Below are 17,791 nucleotides of genomic sequence, written 5' to 3'. Positions count from 1 at the left end.
AAGATCAAGTTGGATATAGATTTGTCAGGGATGGTCTAGGTTTACTTGCTCCTGCCTCAGTGCAGGGGGCTAAACTTGATCTCTCAAGGTTCTTCGAGAGATTTCCTATACAGGCAGTCCCCGGGTTATGTACAAGATAGGGACTGTAGGTTTGTTCTTAAGTTGAATTTGTATGTATGTCAGAACTGGTACATATTGTAGGGGAAACTCTAGCCAAACATTTCTCCAGAGCTCAGTTTTATTCTCCCACACCTCACTTCCCTCAGTCCTTTATTCTCAAGCTGAGGTGTCTGCTGAGAAAAGCCGCTCCGCGTCTCCCTGGTCTGCTGGGGGGGGGGGGGGGGGGCGCTAGCTTTGCGTCTCCCTGGTCTGCTGGGGGGAAGCAGCTAGTGCGGGGTTGCCTCACCCCGTTTGTAAGTAGGGATCCGATGTAAGTCGGATCCATGTAACCCGGGGACTGCCTGTATTTCTATGAGTCCATGATTTCAAATACATAACTTGTTAAAGATTCTACGTCTCTTCTAAAAATACTATTCATACGTAATAAACCACAATCTATTTAAACCAAATGTTAATACAAATTGGACCTCCCTTGTCTGGCCCCCTCAGGATCTGACCAGTCCCGGACAAGGGAGTTTGCTGGATCAGCGGGGGCCTGGGGAAGGGGGTGCCAGTCTCCCTGCTGGGTTCTTCACCCCAGCCTCCTCTTCCAATGAGCTGCAGCAGCCCTGCCACACCACCAGAGCTTGCAGCAGTCTCACTGCCCTGCCGAACTTGTGGCAGCACCTTCGGAGACTGGAGCTCCCGGTGGCCCCACTGGTTGAGGGCTCCGCTGTCCCATTAGCTCCATCCCCGGCCCTTTGGTTTCCCTGTCCTGCCGACTGTGGTCTATGGTATCCTGCAGGTTCTGCTGACTTGCTGGTCCCACAGGCAGGTTCTGCTCTGAGCTGCTGGCAACCTCTGCCACTGGGGTTCTCTAGTCCCGCAATATTTGTGGTCCTTCTGGACCATGGTTGTTGCTGGACTAGAGTGTCCTGGACCACAGAGGTTCAACCTGTATTTCTGTTTTATTTACAGTCTTCTAATTTTTCCTTTTTGTATCATGCAGCTAGTCAGATAAGCAGAGCAACTTGTCAACTGAGTGTCATAGGATTAAACCGAAGATCGGTCATTCTCATCTTATACTGGAACCATCTATAAGAAAGTGACCCTGCAAAAGCATTTCCACTGTTCAGATTAGGGTTTTTAAAATCACCTTTACCCCTTTATTTTATTCATCGGTAATCAAGTCCCTAGTAGCGGGGATCAAAACTTCCATTAACACTGAAGGCATTTGAGATAAGTTTCTTGTTCCAAAAACTTGGAAGTAACCAGACCATTGTCTGTTTTACTGCCTTATTGGTGGAGACTCTGTAGCAAAACAAATCAGTATGGGTACGTCTACACTACAACGTTAATTCGAACTAACTTAGTTCGAATTAGTTAATTCGAACTAAGCTAATTCGAACTAACGGATCCAGACTAAAAAACTAGTTTGAATTAGCGTTTTGCTAATTCGAACTAGCATGTCCACATTAAGTGGACCCTGAACCAGGCTTAAGGATGGCCGGAAGCAGTGCCGGCAGGGCATCAGAGGAGGACTTAGAGCGTGGAGATGCTGTCTCAGGCTAGCCGAGGGCTGTGCTTAAAGGGTCCCGACCCTCACCCCGGACAGACAGTTCTCCGGGGTGCCCCGCTTGCAAAGCAGTCCTGGCTTGGATTGCCCGGAGTACCCACACTGGGCACATCACAGCACTCGGCCATCAGACCGGCTGCACTTGCCGCAGGCTGCCATCTGGGGAGAGGGGGCAATTGGGGGGCTGCAGGAGAGCTTCCACCCCAAAAGCCCGCAGAGCCAGCCCAGTCCTCCCCATCAGGGGCGCGTACCCCATTCCTCCCTCACCTCCTTCCATTTACCCTTCCCTAGCCCCTCTTCTTGATGTACAAAATAAAGGACAATTGTGTTCAAAAATTGAATCTCTCTTTATTGAACAAAACTGGGGGAGACTGGGAAAAGGAGGTGGGAGAGGGGAAGAGAGAGGCTGCGAGAGGGGAGGGCAACTAAAATGATCAGGGATTGCGAACAGGTCCCATATGAAGAGAGGCTAAAGAGACTGGGACTTTTCAGCTTAGAAAAGAGGAGACGGGGGGGGGGGGACAGGATAGAGGTCTCTAAAAGCAGGAGTTGGGTGGAGACGGTGCATACAGAAAAGTTCTTCATTAGTTCCCATAAAGAAGGACTAGAGGACACCAAAGGAAAGGAATGGGTAGCAGGCTTCAAACTAGTAATAGAAAGTTGTTCTTCACAAAGCAGAGAGTCAACCTGTGGAACTCCTTGCTGCAGGAGGCTGTGAAGGCTAGAACTAGAACAGAGTTTAAAGGGAAGTGAGATCAAGTGATGGAGGTTGGGTCCATGGAGTGCTATTAGCCAGGGGGTAGGAGTGGTGTCCTTGCCCAAGGTTTGTGGAAGGCTGGAGAGGGATGGCACGAGACAAATGTCTTGGTCACTGTCTTCGGTCTATCCCCTCCAGGGTCCCTAGGGTTGGCCGCTGTTGGCAGACAGGCTAGTGGGCTAGATGGACCTTTGGTCTGACCCAGTACGGCCATTGTAAGCTCAGGGTTCAGGGTTGGGGGTCTCAGTGGACCACCTTGATTTTCATGCACACCTGCTCCTGGGTGGCCAGGCTGGCAGCTCTCCTGCCCTAGACGGCCACTTTCCTGTGCCTAGTGCGGAGGTCGTGGACGAGGTCCACGATGTCCGCACTAGCCCAGGCGGGTGCCCGCCTCTTGCGGTCCCGGGCAAGCTCCCGGGAGCCACCAGCCTGGTCCTGGGAAGAGGGGGAGGGCTGGGGGGCATCGGGTGGGTGGCTCGATCCGTGCCAGGTGCACGGTCTGCTGGCTGGGTGCTGGCAGGCTTGCACCTGGCACGGGCACTGTAGCCAGCCCGTGCCCCTTTAAGGGGTTCGGGGCCGGGAGGGGGGCATAGAGTTTCCCTGGTGTTGGCCAGAGTGGCCACCAGGGAAACCTGGGGAGGGCTAGCCTCCCACTAGTTCGAATTAAGGGTCTACACAGCCCTTAATTCGAACTAGTAAATTCGAACTAGGCTTAATCCTCGTGGAATGAGGATTACCTAGTTCGAACTAAGCGCTCCGTTAGTTCAAATTTAATTCGAACTAACGGAGCGCTAGTGTAGCGCCTATGAAAGTTAGTTCGAACTAACGTCCGTTAGTTCGAACTAACTTTGTAGTGTAGACATACCCTATGAGAAGTGCATACTATTGGGCCAGTATTCAGAAATCTGAGTTTCTTCCTTAACTGCAGCAATTTATAGAGGAAGAAAAGGAGGGAAATTTCAAATATATTTAGGCTGGATGCACACGCTTCCTCACATCTCAGTGATTTACATTCAGTTAAATTGTCCTCTTAAAATAAAGGTTTGAGGAGCTTCTTGATGTACTTTTCTTGGCAAAATTCTTGGTGGATCATGCTATGAGCATGTTAGTATATTCTTCATGGCTATGTCTAGACTGGAATGATTTTCCGCAAATGCTTTTAACGGAAAAGTTTTTCCATTAAAAGCATTTTTGGAAAAGAGTCCATGCCAATCTAGATGCGGTTTTGCGCAAGGAAGCCCCGATCGCCATTTTTGCCATCGGGACTTTTTTGCGCAAAACAGTTTTTAGCTGTCTACACTGGCCCTCTTGCGCCAAAACATTTCCGGAAAAGGGCTTTTGCTGGAACGGGAACGTCAAAGCATTTGCGCAAGAAGCACTGATTTCGGACAGTAGAACATCAGTGCTTTGCACAAAATCAAGCGGTCAGTGTAGACAGCTGGCAAGTTTTTGCACAAAAGCAGGCGCTTTTGCGGAAAAACTTGCCAGTCTAGATGCAGCCCATGTGTATCCAAAAGTAATTTGTTTTATTCCCACCATTATATTATCAAAAGCAAAGGAAGTACATCCTATCTTATAGCTATATATTTTAGCAATGTGCAACTGTCCATCCGTGAGTCTGTTTGTTAAAGGGCTCCTAAACGATAAGAGCTAGGATCACCAAATTTGGTATGTAGCTTCCTCTTATCCCATCTTAAAGCAAGATCAGGGTTTGGATGTGCCAAGAAAATGGCAAGTGCTGGGAATGGGTATGGGCTGTCAGTAATGTAGGCAAAAGAAGGCACAGCCTTCCTAAACATGCCTACATGACTGACTGCCTAAGGCTGGGACTGCCTCTGGGGAAGGCAGGAACCGTGGTGCAGCAGCCTGGCTCCCCTTGGCCCCTGGGGAAGGCTGGAACTGCAGCGCAGCAGCCCAGATCTCCCCAGGTGCCGGGGAAGGCAGCCCAGCTCAGCAGCCTAGCCGCAGGGAGTGGAGGGGATGGAGCCATGGTGGAGCAGCACAGCTTTCCCTGGCCGCTGGGAAGGGCTGGGGGCAGCACGATAGCTCCAGCTCTCCATGTAGCCAGGCAGGAACAGGCTGGGTGTGGGCAGGACCTCAGGCAGAAGGTCTTGCCTTCCCCATTGAAATGGGACTGTTTTCTGCAACATGGACAGGGAGGGGGCAAAAAAGGGAAGGGGCCCAGAGAGGGATATGATACTGAGAGTGACCACTGGGGGGCACTATATGCAGAATGGCCACTGGGCAGGCACACCACCAAGAGCATGGCCAGCAGAGCTGGGGCTCCATCATCTTCCCTGCCACCATATCTGGTAAATAGCCCCCTGACACAAACCCTCCTCTCCACAGCCCTTGGGGAGATCTGGGGGCAGGGAGAAAAGGCCCCTGGTGATTAGGGAAGGGAAGCTAGGGGGAGACAGAAGGCCCTTGATGACTGGGGTGGGGGGGATCTAGAGGGAGACAGAAGGCCCTGGTGGCTGGGTTGGGGAGAGAAAGCCCTGATGGACGGGGCCCCCTATCCTGAGCCCCTCAACTCTCACTCTCACATCCACCATTCCTCCCAGCCTCCTGCCTTGCCCTGTCTCTGCATCCCGTCTATGCACCCCCCACGTTGTCAGCCCTCTGCCCTGAAAAACCTGGACAATGCTGGGTAAGTCTTGGAGGGTATGTCTACACTACCCCGCTAGTTCGAACTAGCAGGGTAATGTAGGCATACCGCACTTGCAAATGAAGCCCGGGATTTGAATTTCATAAGCTGGGCGCCGCCATTTTTAAATCCCGGCTAGTTCGAACTCCGTGCTGCGCGGCTACACGCGGCACGGAGTAGCTAGTTCGGATTAGGTTCCACGGGGAGTACAGCTAGTTCGTATTAGAAGCCTAATCCGAACTAGCTACTCTGTGCTGCGTGTAGCCACGCGGCACGGGGTTCGAATTAGCTGGGATTTAAAAATGGCGGCGCCCGGCTTATGCAACTGAAGCCCGGGAAATTCAAATCCCGGGCTTCATTTGCAGGTACGGTATGCCTACATTACCCCGCTAGTTCGAACTAGCGGGGTAGTGTAGACATACCCCTAGTAACTCATATGAGAGAAGGAAACACAGCCACTACAACAGGTATTTTGCAGCAGTAGAGAAAAAAACTGCAAGTTAACTCTGCCTGATTTCACATGCCTTTTCTAGGTAATGTAGCTACAGTTTCTCAAAAGATGGATTGAAAACATGGGCACTAGCTTGTCAATAGAGAAACATGCAGATTTCACCTTGGAGATACACAGGTTATTTTTTTCCCTTAAATGCAGGTACCTCCTCCCAAGAAAACATCAAATATATGCTCTTTACTTAAGTTTTCCCTAAGAACATGACACAATGCTCAAGGAAGGGTTCTGCTCTTTAAACAAATGCTGTCTCTTTACTCTGGTTCATGCAAATTCTGAATTCAAACCCCTCATCAGCCAGAGAGCTCTTCTGATCTGGCTGTAGAATGTCGCTGAGCAACTTTAACATTTTATATTTAGAGTTAAGATGCTACCTGTGCTGAATTAAGTGTGTTACAAATTTACCCTCTAGCTGCTGGTGTTCAGTTAGGAAAAACTAGCATTACTTTATAAACATAAAAGAATGGAAGACAATTAAGCACCCAGTTACAGAGCTGAAGCAGAATACTAGCTCCTCTGGGAACTGATTATGTAAAAGAAAGCAACTAAACACTGGACATGAAAGAGAAAATACTGTGAAACCTTTAAAGTCCTAAGCCCTGAATGCAGAAATCCCTCATGGAGACTGTGTGTGTGAATGCACGCTATTCCTTTGTTGTTTTAATGCAAGAGACTTGTATTTACATTTCTAAGTTATGCTTCCATGTTCGAACAAAATGAGCATTTAGAAAACTTCAATTCTGGCACCTCAATTAGGTTTCTTTGGTCACAAGATGAGGACATGCCATTTGATACAAAAACACTGGGCGGAAATTGTAAATCACAAGAAAGTTTTGTAAATATCACAGGTTGTAATGTGGGATTGAATTTATTGGCTCCCTCTACCCCACCAAAAAAAAAAAAAAAATCCAGGTGAAAAGATCAGCAGATAATTCCCCTTGTGAAGGGGAACTCTCCCCTGGAATAACACTGGTGAAAGTGGCAATGCTGAATCCTGTATCAGCTGCCCCTCCCATTTGCACCAAAGGGGGTGTGCTAAGGGAAGAAGATGACAGGTGCACAGGAGTATGGTGATGTGTAACGGGGTTCCAATACTTCAACTCTCCACTGGTTTAAGGTCTTTTAGATGCTGTATATTAGTGGTGTAAGTTAGGGTGCTCTATGTAATTTCAAGGTCAGGCTGACACTAAATCAGGGAGCTGTATGCTTCCCCTGCACTGACCGTAGCTTGGCTGCATTAGAGAATTGAGCACCTAGGCTCTAAACATTTCCAGAGCTTCAATACACAAAGTAGATCTACACTTTTCCCACAAGGATGTGCATGAGCTTTGAACAAAACAACACATTCTTTCAAACCTATTCCAGAAGTGCTCAGAAAAAAGTACTCCAAATATTGGACAGCTCATGATGTGGAGAACATAATTAACCTTGAAAACTCCTTTCTTGCTAATCTTTTGAAAGATCTAATATAAATATTATGGTTGTTAACACAGACATTAATATGAAGTTTAAGGCTAAATCTGCAACTTTCAACCTACATCTGCATGTGCCAATAAAACTTTTTGCATCACATGATACCATCATGAATTCTCTGCATGCCACATAGTTTAGAAATGTTGAAGAGTTTTAAATATTGATATTAGTAACCTTTTTCACAACCTATCACCTATAATGGTAGATGCTTTAATGTCATCTACTAACCCAATAGGAATCAGTGGCAGAGGAAAATTATAACTAATACATTTTAATATTGTAACTTTCAGAAACACTTCACAATTATTCAGCATAGCTGTTCCATACAAAATAATATCCGAATTAGTTGAATATATTATGATCTTCATGATCAGTTTAAAAAGTCTGTTCCTTTTATAAGGGAACATTCCTGGCTTTTTAATGGTGTAATATTTCTAGCTCTCATATAAAAATAATTAGATAATAAATTTATCACTGTTGCAGGACTGACTGTCTTGGGTTTCAAGATAACTTAATTTGGGGAGGGAAATTTTGGGGGGAATAGGAAACATTTATCTTGCCATCTGTTTGGTTTCTTTTAATGCCAGTAGCTTGAAGCTTATTTGAGATTGAATTATGCATAGTCCCTCTGGAGAAATATTAGTAGGCAGAATGCAAGTGAAGTAGTAAAAATGCATGTTTAGCATATTATATTAAGCAGCTCTTCATGTTATCATATTAAGAGCAATTCAAACTATTTTATATCTGTGTTGATACAGACACACTTAGCGCATATCTAGGAATTGAAGAATTCTTTATCTACCAAAACTTCAAGGGAATTTAGGAATGCAAATATAATTATTTCATCTGGAATTTTCCCAATTTTCAGGGATTACCTTGGGATATTTAAAGACCAAAATTAGCCAGGTTCTTAGTTTCTTCATCTAATCTACATACAGCAGATTTGCTTACGTCTGCAGTGTCAGCCACAGTAGCAGCTATTATTTTGGAAGAAGACTATCACATACTGAATTACCAGCAGCAACCAGTACCTTTGTTTATCAGATTGGTACGGCTGAAAATTTCAGTTATAACAATGATGTGTTTGAAAACGTACATAAAATTCCATGGAAAGAGATTAAATTAGAATTGTAGGCAACAGCAATTCATTAAAAAGTAATTATAAAAACCCTCCAGCAGCATGCCATTTTGGCGCATACAAATGTAATTTTATCTGCTTATATGGGCTGTTTAAAAACTAATGTATGTATTTTACAACTGAGATTAAAAAGTGATTGAAAGAATGGATTTTGAAATAACAGTATTACTTTAACTTTTCAAAGCAGTTTTTGTCACTAACCATTGCATTAAGAAAACCTAATTATAATGACACAAGTGCTGCTCTACTTAAGACTGTATCAGCTTTTCAATTACAATCTCTTATTTTTATGTCTATGTAACTCAGAAGTAAAAATGTGTTCTGGACTGAATCTTATGCAAGGGATTCTACACTGTAAGATAAATTTTTTTCAAAAAGGCAACCCAAAACCTGTTTGCTATTAGAAATTACATACTACAAAATCATGGCCAGATTATGACATTCTGAGGCCCAAAACCATGTCAAGTGTAAGAAGCTCTATAACATTAAAAAAAGTAATGTATTATTATCATAGAAAGGACGTTGAATATATAAACTTGAAAGCATTATGTGTTCACAGGAAATACAATACAATTATTTTATATTGTTTATAAGAAAAAATTATCCTTTTGATATGAATAAATGAAAAAAGTTTGAATAAATTTTGTATTTTTCTAACAAAATTAATCAGACTATATATAAAATATATTAACACATGTTTATTCCAATTTAATTTTGCTATGAAACAGTGAATGTCTGGTATTTTTCTTTTGGCATACTATAAAAATACAAGGAAGGTTCTTGAAACTGACAGAAGGAAGCCAACACATTTATTCCCCTCAAGCTCACAAGACCAGAGCGGCCTGCAGGCCAGATGCAGTTCACTAGGGTTAACCCCGGTGGGTGACCAGACTCTATTTTTACCTAAGCAACTGCAGGTACAACCACTGATCATAGTTCACTATTCCTACCCACAGGAAGCTGCAAATGGCCCTACCTGCAGATACTTAGGTAAATAAAGTGTCTGGTGGCCCACCAGCGACTAGCCCTGGCAAACTGTGTCCATCCCAGGGGCCACTTATACCCCTGCACAAAATGATCTGCTGCAAACTAGTCATATGAAGCATGGTTTGCATATGAAGCAGAAAGTGGCCTGCGGATTGAAACACACAATTTCGTGTATGTACCGATCAAAATAAGGAAGAACACACTGATACTTAAGAAAAAGAAGAAAAACATGAGCAAGGGCACTGTGTACCTGAGAATGCTGGACCATAAACAAAAAACAGCAGCCTTCTAGCTATTGTCAGCCAAGGGAGTAATAGATGACATGCTATATATCAGTGTTTCTCAACCAGTGATACAAGAACCCTTAGGGGTACTTGAACGAAGTCTGGGGGGTATGTCACCACAACTGAAATTTGGAAAAAACTGAATTTTTGTTTTACAGTGTCTTCATATTTTTTTACTTTTTACATCCAAAAATTTCATCGCCCACCTGGCCACGGTGAAGTCGTTCAAACAAATGTGTTGCAATGATAGAAAAAAAATTGTGTGTCTGAAAACTGTAGGTACTGGGGGTACTTATAATTTTCTTTGTTTGAAAAAGGGGTACTTTATTAAAAAAAAGGTTGAGAAACACTGCTATGCATGATGTAACTTCTAGAACAAGTCCCATTCAAGTATGAGCTCAAGACGATTGCTTCACAACACTACCATTTTTCCCTGGTTTTATCAGCAGAGAGATTATTCATTTAAGTAAATTATGAAGGCATTCTCAGAATTTTAAGAGTAGCAGCTGGTCATCAAAATGCTGCCTTGGGAGACTTATAGCAGACTTACATGTAGAAATACTAATTTTAGAAGTGCAATTATCATTTTTTTCTAAGCCTTGGTCTCCTACCTATCAATAATGAGCAATCAGTAAAGGATAAGGGTATTAGTGTCGTGAGATGTGTATATTTTTGTCACATTTTTCATACCATGCCAACATCTACTCATGCTGGCATTCTGTCCTCAGTGCGTTCCAACATCCCTATGAACTGAGTTTGTGAAAGGGACTCAGGATCATGCGCAAGGCAGAACCCAGGCTTGAGCAGAACAGCAAAGGTTCCCTAAGGCATTCAATGAGAGCTACATTTGTTTAGCATCATTGCAAAGTACATCGCGTCTTTAGGAACCCAAGCTGGAACATGTTTTCCCTTGTCTCTCTGTTTCTGTTTTCCCCTGTGTAAAATTGTGTCTATGTGTGTGAGTGGGAGAGAGATAATCTTTCCTTCACTCACAGGTCTATTGAGAATTTTCACTAATGTTTCTAAAGCACCTTGAGATCACTTGATGAAAGAAGTCATGTCAACAAAATATATGCATTTCTGTATTATTATTAATTTTACCAGAGTGTAGACCAAATCTTACTTTGCTTCCAGTGCCAAAGCAATGATGCCTGCCGCCATAGGTGCAGAGGCTGAGGTCCCAGTGTGACTGTCTGTACAACGCTGCCTCAGGTCAGTGGTGATCTGGAAGAAATTGAATGTGTGAGATTTAGAACCCAACCGCAGAGGCTGCTATTGCTCAAGTGAGTCACGTCCAGGTGAATAGAATTTTCTTCTTTATATTGGGATAAAAAAGGCTTCTGAATACATCACTTTGAAACTTGGCTATTCTACTCACAGCTTGAAGGGAATTGTGAACCTGCAGAAATGTGCACTCTATTCTATAGTACTGAATGGTCACGTTAGTCTCAATTTATTATCATGGCAGGACCACCTAAAGATTTGGAAATTAGAAAATCATACATAGCAAAAGTGGATTAAACCCTCCCTTCGATTGCTTTGCATTTATATAGCACTTTCTATCCAAGAACTTCAAAATGTTTTTCAAATATTAATGAATGAAATCTCTCCACACTCTTGTGATGCAGGTAAGTATCATTATCCCAGTTTTAAGGATAAGAACACTGAAGTGTGGAGGGGTTAACCTATTTGTCTGAGGTCTCATAGGGAACGTATGGCAGAGCTGAAAAAAGAATGTACATCTGGTGATTCCAGGTGCTGTGTTTTAACCACAACACCAGGCTTTCTCCTTTAAGCAGTAATTCATCTGAGACTAACCCTTAGTTGTCATGTACCACCCCACACTGGAACCAATAGGGCAGGGGCGGATGAGAGTTTTGCGGGGCTCAGGGCGCGGGGCCTATTGAAGCGCGGGGCCCGGGGCAGTTGCCCCGCTCACCCTGCCCTATATCTGCCACTGCCATAGGAGATATAATCAAACAACTTAAACGTGTACTCAGTGGAGATGCCATCCTGAGGGAAATCTTTCCTGAACCTCCTTTTCTGGCCCTCAAACCCCCATCCTCAACAAGCTGATCATTAGAAGCAAGCTCTTCACAGAGCAGGAGATACCAACTCAAAGTGGTACCAGACCCTGTCACAACAAGAGATGTAAGACCTGCAGACATATCTCCATGGCTACAATGATTAATACCACCCACAATACGCTTTTCACAACAAGTGCTTATCACAACATGTGATGTGCCCCATTCAGTGCACTAAGTGACAACTTTATGGGTGAAACCAGAAATTCACAACACTCTTGAAAGAACTCAGAGAGAAACGTGATAAACCACAAAAACACCATATCATGCATGTGGGAATGAATGCTCCATATCTGATTGATCAGTCCTCATTGTCAAAGGAAACCTGCACTGCACTATCAAAAGATTAGTCTGGGAGCTTAGATTTGCAGCCCAGGGCCACCAGGCTCAACAGCTAGCTCCAAATTGCTCCCTGCCACTGGCCTTCTGGCACTCTCACGGCTGTTGCTGGACCAGAGTTGTTTAACCTGTATCTTCATTTAAATAACTGTTCTTGGGTGAGGCTGGGGATGAGGGATTCAGTATGCAGGCTGCCCCAGAGAGAAAGAACAACCCCAGCCCTCTCTCACTGCAGCAGTTTGGGGCCAGATGACAAGCACCTGTCCATGGCTGCTGCCATGGGCTCAGGTGGGAAAGGGATGCATGTTCCTCAGCTGGGGGACAGACAGACAGACACACACACACACTCTCTCTGAAACATATATAGTATATACCTGTCCCTTTCTCCACCCCAGTCCCCTACTGGCCCAATGGGGTTATAGATGCCCTGGCCCTCATCTCTGGTCCCTTGCTGTCCTCTTGTAGTCATTCTGTGATATAACGCCCACCTTCCAGACCCCCTGCCTTTCTGTTTTATTAGAAACAATCAAATTCTGGGCACATACCATTGTCCTGGCACAATCAAAGTCTTACCTTGCTTTAAGTTCTGATAAGAGGAATCTGCATAACAATTTGGTGGTCCTAGCTGCTACCATTTAGGAGGAGTTCTTGAACAAACAGACTCACAAGTAGATGGACAGACATACAGGCAGTCCCCGGGTTACGTACAAGATAGGGACTGTAGGTTTGTTCTTAAGTTGAATCTGTATGTAAGTCGGAACTAGCGTCCAGATTCAGCCGCTGCTCTGACTTGGGGATGCCTGGGGCAGAGCAGCTGGGGTGCTGCTGGGTTGGTCCAGTAGCGCCGCCGTTCCTCGGCGCTACTGGATCAACCCAGCAGCACCCAAGCTGCTCTGCGCCAGGCGTCCTGATTCAGCCGCTGCTGAAACTGACAAGCAGTGGCTGAATCAGGACTCCTGGGGCAGAGCAGCTGGGGTGCTGCCGGGTTGGTCCAGTAGCGCCCAGAGCGGTGCTACGGGACCAACTGGCAGCGCCCCAGCTGCTGTACCACAGGAGTCCGGAGCAAAGCCGCGGAGCTGTCCTGCTGCCCTCGGGCTCCGCGGCTTTGCTCTGCTTTGCTCCCCGTCTCCCTGGTCTGCAGACCAGGGGGTCGGGGAGCAAAGCGGCGGAACACGCGGGCAGTGGACAGCCCAGACGCGTCTGGGCTGTCCGCTGCCCGCTGCCCGCGTGCTCCGCCACTTTGCTTCCTCTCCCTGGTCTGCTAGAGACCAGGGAGACGGGCCCCGTTTGTAACTGCGGATCTGACATAAGTCGGATCCGCGTAACTCGGGGACTGCCTGTATTTCTAATTCACACACGCACACTTTTGTTCATATGTTACATATTTTGATGAAAGTGTACACGAAGCTTTGGTATTATATAAACCTGCACATAACTACTCAAAAGACAAATAGAAGGGCCAAAGTTAACACAGAGTCAGTGAGGTGGCAGGGTGGAGGCATCAGGTGAACTCACTCAGAGAGAATGTTGAAAGATGGGAAAAAAATAAACTACGGCATTGGAAAATCATGTTTCTAAATTACTTGATCTTCCAAAGGCCAATCTGTGTGTCAGATTCAAAATGCTCAAAAGCCCCCAAATAATCATATTAGTCTATTTCTGAATTTTTGATAAATCATTCTATCCATGACCTGTAAAAAATCTTAAAATACAATTTTCATATTTTAACTCACATTACTTGTGAATTAAATTGTGCATCAATTTAGCCAGTGGATATTTTTTATCAGTGAAGCACTAAATGTGTGTGCTTGTTTATATTATAAAAGGCACATAAAAAACCAGCGTGTAATTTCCCACACCCTGGTGTAAATTCATTTTGTACTATAACTCGTCTCTAATATAATGAGATTATTTCGTTATACCCTTCCAAAGGGGACAGGTGAAGGGAAACTTAAAGGACCAAATTTATAGCAGGAGAAGCCAGAAACCTTGTATTACTTGTGTGGATGCAAATCACGTAGAGTTTTTTCAGGTGAAATCTAACACGTAAGTTCTGTGGCTTTTTCAGGCACCTCTTTCTGAAAATTTGGCCTCAAAAGAGTGGAAAAATATGAAGTGGAAAGAATAGCACAGGCTCACCCTCTCTCACATGCTGGTCAGCAGAATGAGTGACCCCTGCTAAAAAGCAGTGCAATCATTGAAAGCACCCTGCTTTCCAAGAAGCACTGGATTTCCTTGGGGCACAATAGTACCTTCATGCAGTGGAAAAATCTCCTCCTCCTCTCCTCCTGCAATGGTTTTGCCTTAAAAGAGACTTCTACACTTAAAGCACATGTTATCTACAGTTCTATCTATCAGAGGAGTGATGAGTGTTTTTGAGGCTACCTCTGCCCTGCAAGCTTAGGGGTCTGATTCCCAGTTTGCACATTCTCCTGCTACCTCTCATTGACCTAGCAAGCTAAAGATAGAAGTGCAGTTGTGGTAGTGTGGACATCCGTGGTGCTATGCTAGCCACCATGAGTACACACCCACCTGAATCCTATAAGTATACGCTTGGGGCAACGAGCACATACCACCCATGGTCACTACTCATGTTAGCAGTGACTATTATAGTAATAATATTTTTAGTGTGTCAGCTCAGCTGTAAACTAGCATGTGAACTGTACATTGGTGTGAGCTGGGAATCTCATACTATCAATATAGCCTTAGTTTTATTCGTGCAGTACCTATGAATAGCAAATACAATGAAGCCATTACACTCGTATGCTGCATTGTTTGCACCATGTCCTAGCAGGCACTGTACAGTCTCTTATCTCTCTTGCAAATACTGCAGCAGGAAAAGATGAAAGAAAGCTCCCCTAGTAGGGTGACCAGACAGCAAATGTGAAAAATGAGAATGGAGGTGGGGTAGGACAGTCCCTATAAAGTTGGGACATCTGGTCATCCTGTCCCTAAGTGCAAACCCTATCTGAGCCATTTTAAAGGGAAGTTATTGATAGCAGTTAAGATGTTTAAATGTCGATCAGTGGAGAGATCTTTTCACCATTCAGGATGCACTGTCAGAGAAGCCTTGTGTCTATCTTTACAAACAAAGAGACAGGACCACCAACAGGCAGGCAGGCAAGCTAGGCAAAGAAAAATTGATGTTCGAGATTCCAGGACCACACAAGGGCAACATCATTAATCTTAATACAAGGAGATGAGGCCTGCCAGGGACACAGAGTTGACATTAGTGTATGAAAGCTGTCATTCTATTAAGTAGCAGAAGTGGAGTTGGGCACCAGTTTAGGATTTTTTTACCTAAAGTACAATACACAGGTTTTAGCTATCATTGTAACAATTGCTGATCTAAGAAAAAAGCGATATGCCTAAATTCAGGCAATGTAATGTTGATTACAATCATCCGACCTTTCCTCCAATAACAGAAGAAAACAACTGGATTTGACTGAAAATAATTACATACTGGTGGGTAAAGATATCACTTAATCAATATGAAATTAACAACTTAGAACACTTGGACAAAGATCAATTTAAAGATATCATTATCACCACAGTGTATTTGCTCTTTTACCATATGTAAGAGTCAACTGGTTTACAGACTAAGTGCAGTTTTAGAAAAGAAAGACTCAGATACCTACGGTAGCAGTTTGGTACATGTGACTTACTCTGAAGATTTAAAGAAGTGTCATTTCTGTACAGTTACTATTCAGGTGGTGTTATCAATCTTCCCTTAGATACTGCTGTAGGGAAAGTTAGTTATTCAGGTAAAAATAGGATTTTCCTTTTCAGATAATATTATCAGTTCTTCCATCCTGAGCCTCTTATTTCCAACATTTCATAATTCATGTCTGAGCTCTTAGCTGTGGTTGAAGCATTTTTACCTGTTGATGTCATTCCTATGGGCATGTCAGCTTGAACCAACTTATGTTCTACTATGAGAAGTATTTAACAAAAATCTCTAGTTGCCAATTTTCTCCCTACCCCGGCTAGGGATGTCTACATGCAGACAACTACACGATTAACCGATAAGCGTAGGTTTATTAGTTAATCCTGTCAACTACATGCATCTAGTCCCCGTCCCCTCCCCCCCATCTCTGCATCAGAGGCAGCAAGGGAGGGGAGGCAGGAACTAGTGCCTGTGGGGAGCTGACTTTTAAGTCAGCTCCCCACAAGCACTGGATCAACTTGCCACCTCTACCCCCACGCTGCTGACTCTGAGGGGGGCAGGCAGGAACTGATATGTGTGAGGAGCTGGCTTTCGAGTCAGCTCTCCACACATGCCAGCTCTGTGGATTCCCCTCTGCCCCCCCCCCCCCCCCCCCGCTGTCTCCCACAGAGCTCGGGACAGGAGAGCTTGGATCCCCTGTGAACAGGTGCTGCTACCTCTGTATCAGACAGCAGCATGGGGTGGCAGGCAGGAGTCAGTCTGTGCAGGGAGCTGCTTTTTTTAAACTGGCCCCTCTATGGACCAGTTCCTGCCTGCCACCCTGCGCTGCCCCTCGTTTCTGATAGAGAGACAGCAGCACGGGATGCAGGGAGCAGCCGGGGTGTGGGGCTGGGAGTGCTCTGGTGGCCAGCCCTGCTCCAGGGACGATCAAATAGTCAAGTAACTGCTAAAATTTGATACGGTTACATGACTATTCAATTACACGATATCTAACATCCCTAATCCCAGCACTATGTGATCCCAGGCCATCTTCTGTTGAAGGTGCAATATTGTATTATAACTGCTCCACAAAGGTAGTTGAACATGAGGTGTTTTTTAAAATAATTGAGAGGAGATGTTATTGCCAATAACTTTTATTAGTGCCAGGTTGTATTATAAAAAAATAGGGAAAGAGGTCAGTAAAGACAAACTTAACTCTAAAAGAACAACTAGTGAATAACATACATGACACCACTACGAGACTCTGAGGCACAGAAATATTTTTAAAAAAAAAGATGAGTAGCGAATTAATTTTTAAAGAGGAGCAAACGTACACCATAGATTGTAAATTTCATTGAGCGAGGGATTTTCATGCCTAATTCACCAGTATTGCTAACAGAAAATATCTGAGTAAATCTACAGTACAGTGATAGTACTGCAGTTATTTATTTGCTAAGCTAAAGGCCATAAAGACACATACAGCTAGATTGTGCCCTTAAAGACAGCCTATTCCAAGAGGTGGTCCAAAGACGCTCGGCTCTAGGGGCAGTATGTAGAAATAGTTCCACCTTAGAGGTAGGGGTAGGGCACAAGGTCTTCTGGCACTCTCCAGTAAGGAGAAGGAATTTGCTACAGTTGAGTGTCTTAGGCATTCTTCTTGTCACTTCTACTGAGATCTTTAGAGCCTCACAGTCAGCATGTGTTTCAAACGATAATTGTTTTAAAGGAGTGCATTTTTCAACAGGCCTGTACTTGGCTTTTGCTTATGTGTGTCCCAAACTGTAGCTTTATGTACTTGTGCCTGCACTTTGTAGCTGTTCCAGCAAACATCTGATAACCATTCTAGCACTAAACTATTTAAAAGGAATACGTGCATGTCTTTGCATCTGAAAAAGGAAGGTATACTCTGTGCATGCACAGAAGGGGTCAAAAGTTGAAAATCCAGTTCAAAATATGCAAAAGACATATTTGACAGGTGCAGCACAATATAGTAGATAACCAGCATGTAGTCTTGGCCGCATCATTAATGAAGTCTTAAGGCAGTACATTAATGTTAGTAGGAAATTTGACTGTGTGAGAACTGCTGGCAAGATCTGTACAAGCCAGATTCTTGTGTTACTTACTTTCATGTAAATATAAGTTCGATATCTTCATAATACTATACTAGTCTTGCCTGTGTTACTAAAGCAACTATAATGACACCAGATTGCAAAAGAACAATTCCGGCACATCGCATGTTTGTGGAACCGACAA

The 17,791-nt window shown here is 44.3% G+C and overlaps 1 protein-coding gene across 4 annotated transcripts in view; it reads right to left on the bottom strand.

Moving 5' to 3' along the window:
• PCSK5 (proprotein convertase subtilisin/kexin type 5) overlaps window positions 1-17,791 on the bottom strand; it is a 327,119-nt gene that overhangs the window by 148,589 nt on the left and 160,739 nt on the right. For all 4 annotated transcript variants that reach the window (XM_025178860.2, XM_075931728.1, XM_075931729.1 and 1 more), the window contains one exon: window positions 10,593-10,693. In XM_025178860.2, coding sequence (XP_025034645.2) covers window positions 10,593-10,693 — 101 coding nt within the window. The remainder of the gene's footprint in view (window positions 1-10,592; window positions 10,694-17,791) is intronic.

Source organism: Pelodiscus sinensis, chromosome 6, assembly GCF_049634645.1.
Source record: "Pelodiscus sinensis isolate JC-2024 chromosome 6, ASM4963464v1, whole genome shotgun sequence".
Classification (NCBI taxonomy): Eukaryota; Metazoa; Chordata; order Testudines; family Trionychidae; genus Pelodiscus; species Pelodiscus sinensis.
Note: the sequence above shows the minus strand (reverse complement) of the source record. Positions and strands in the feature narration are given on the sequence as shown.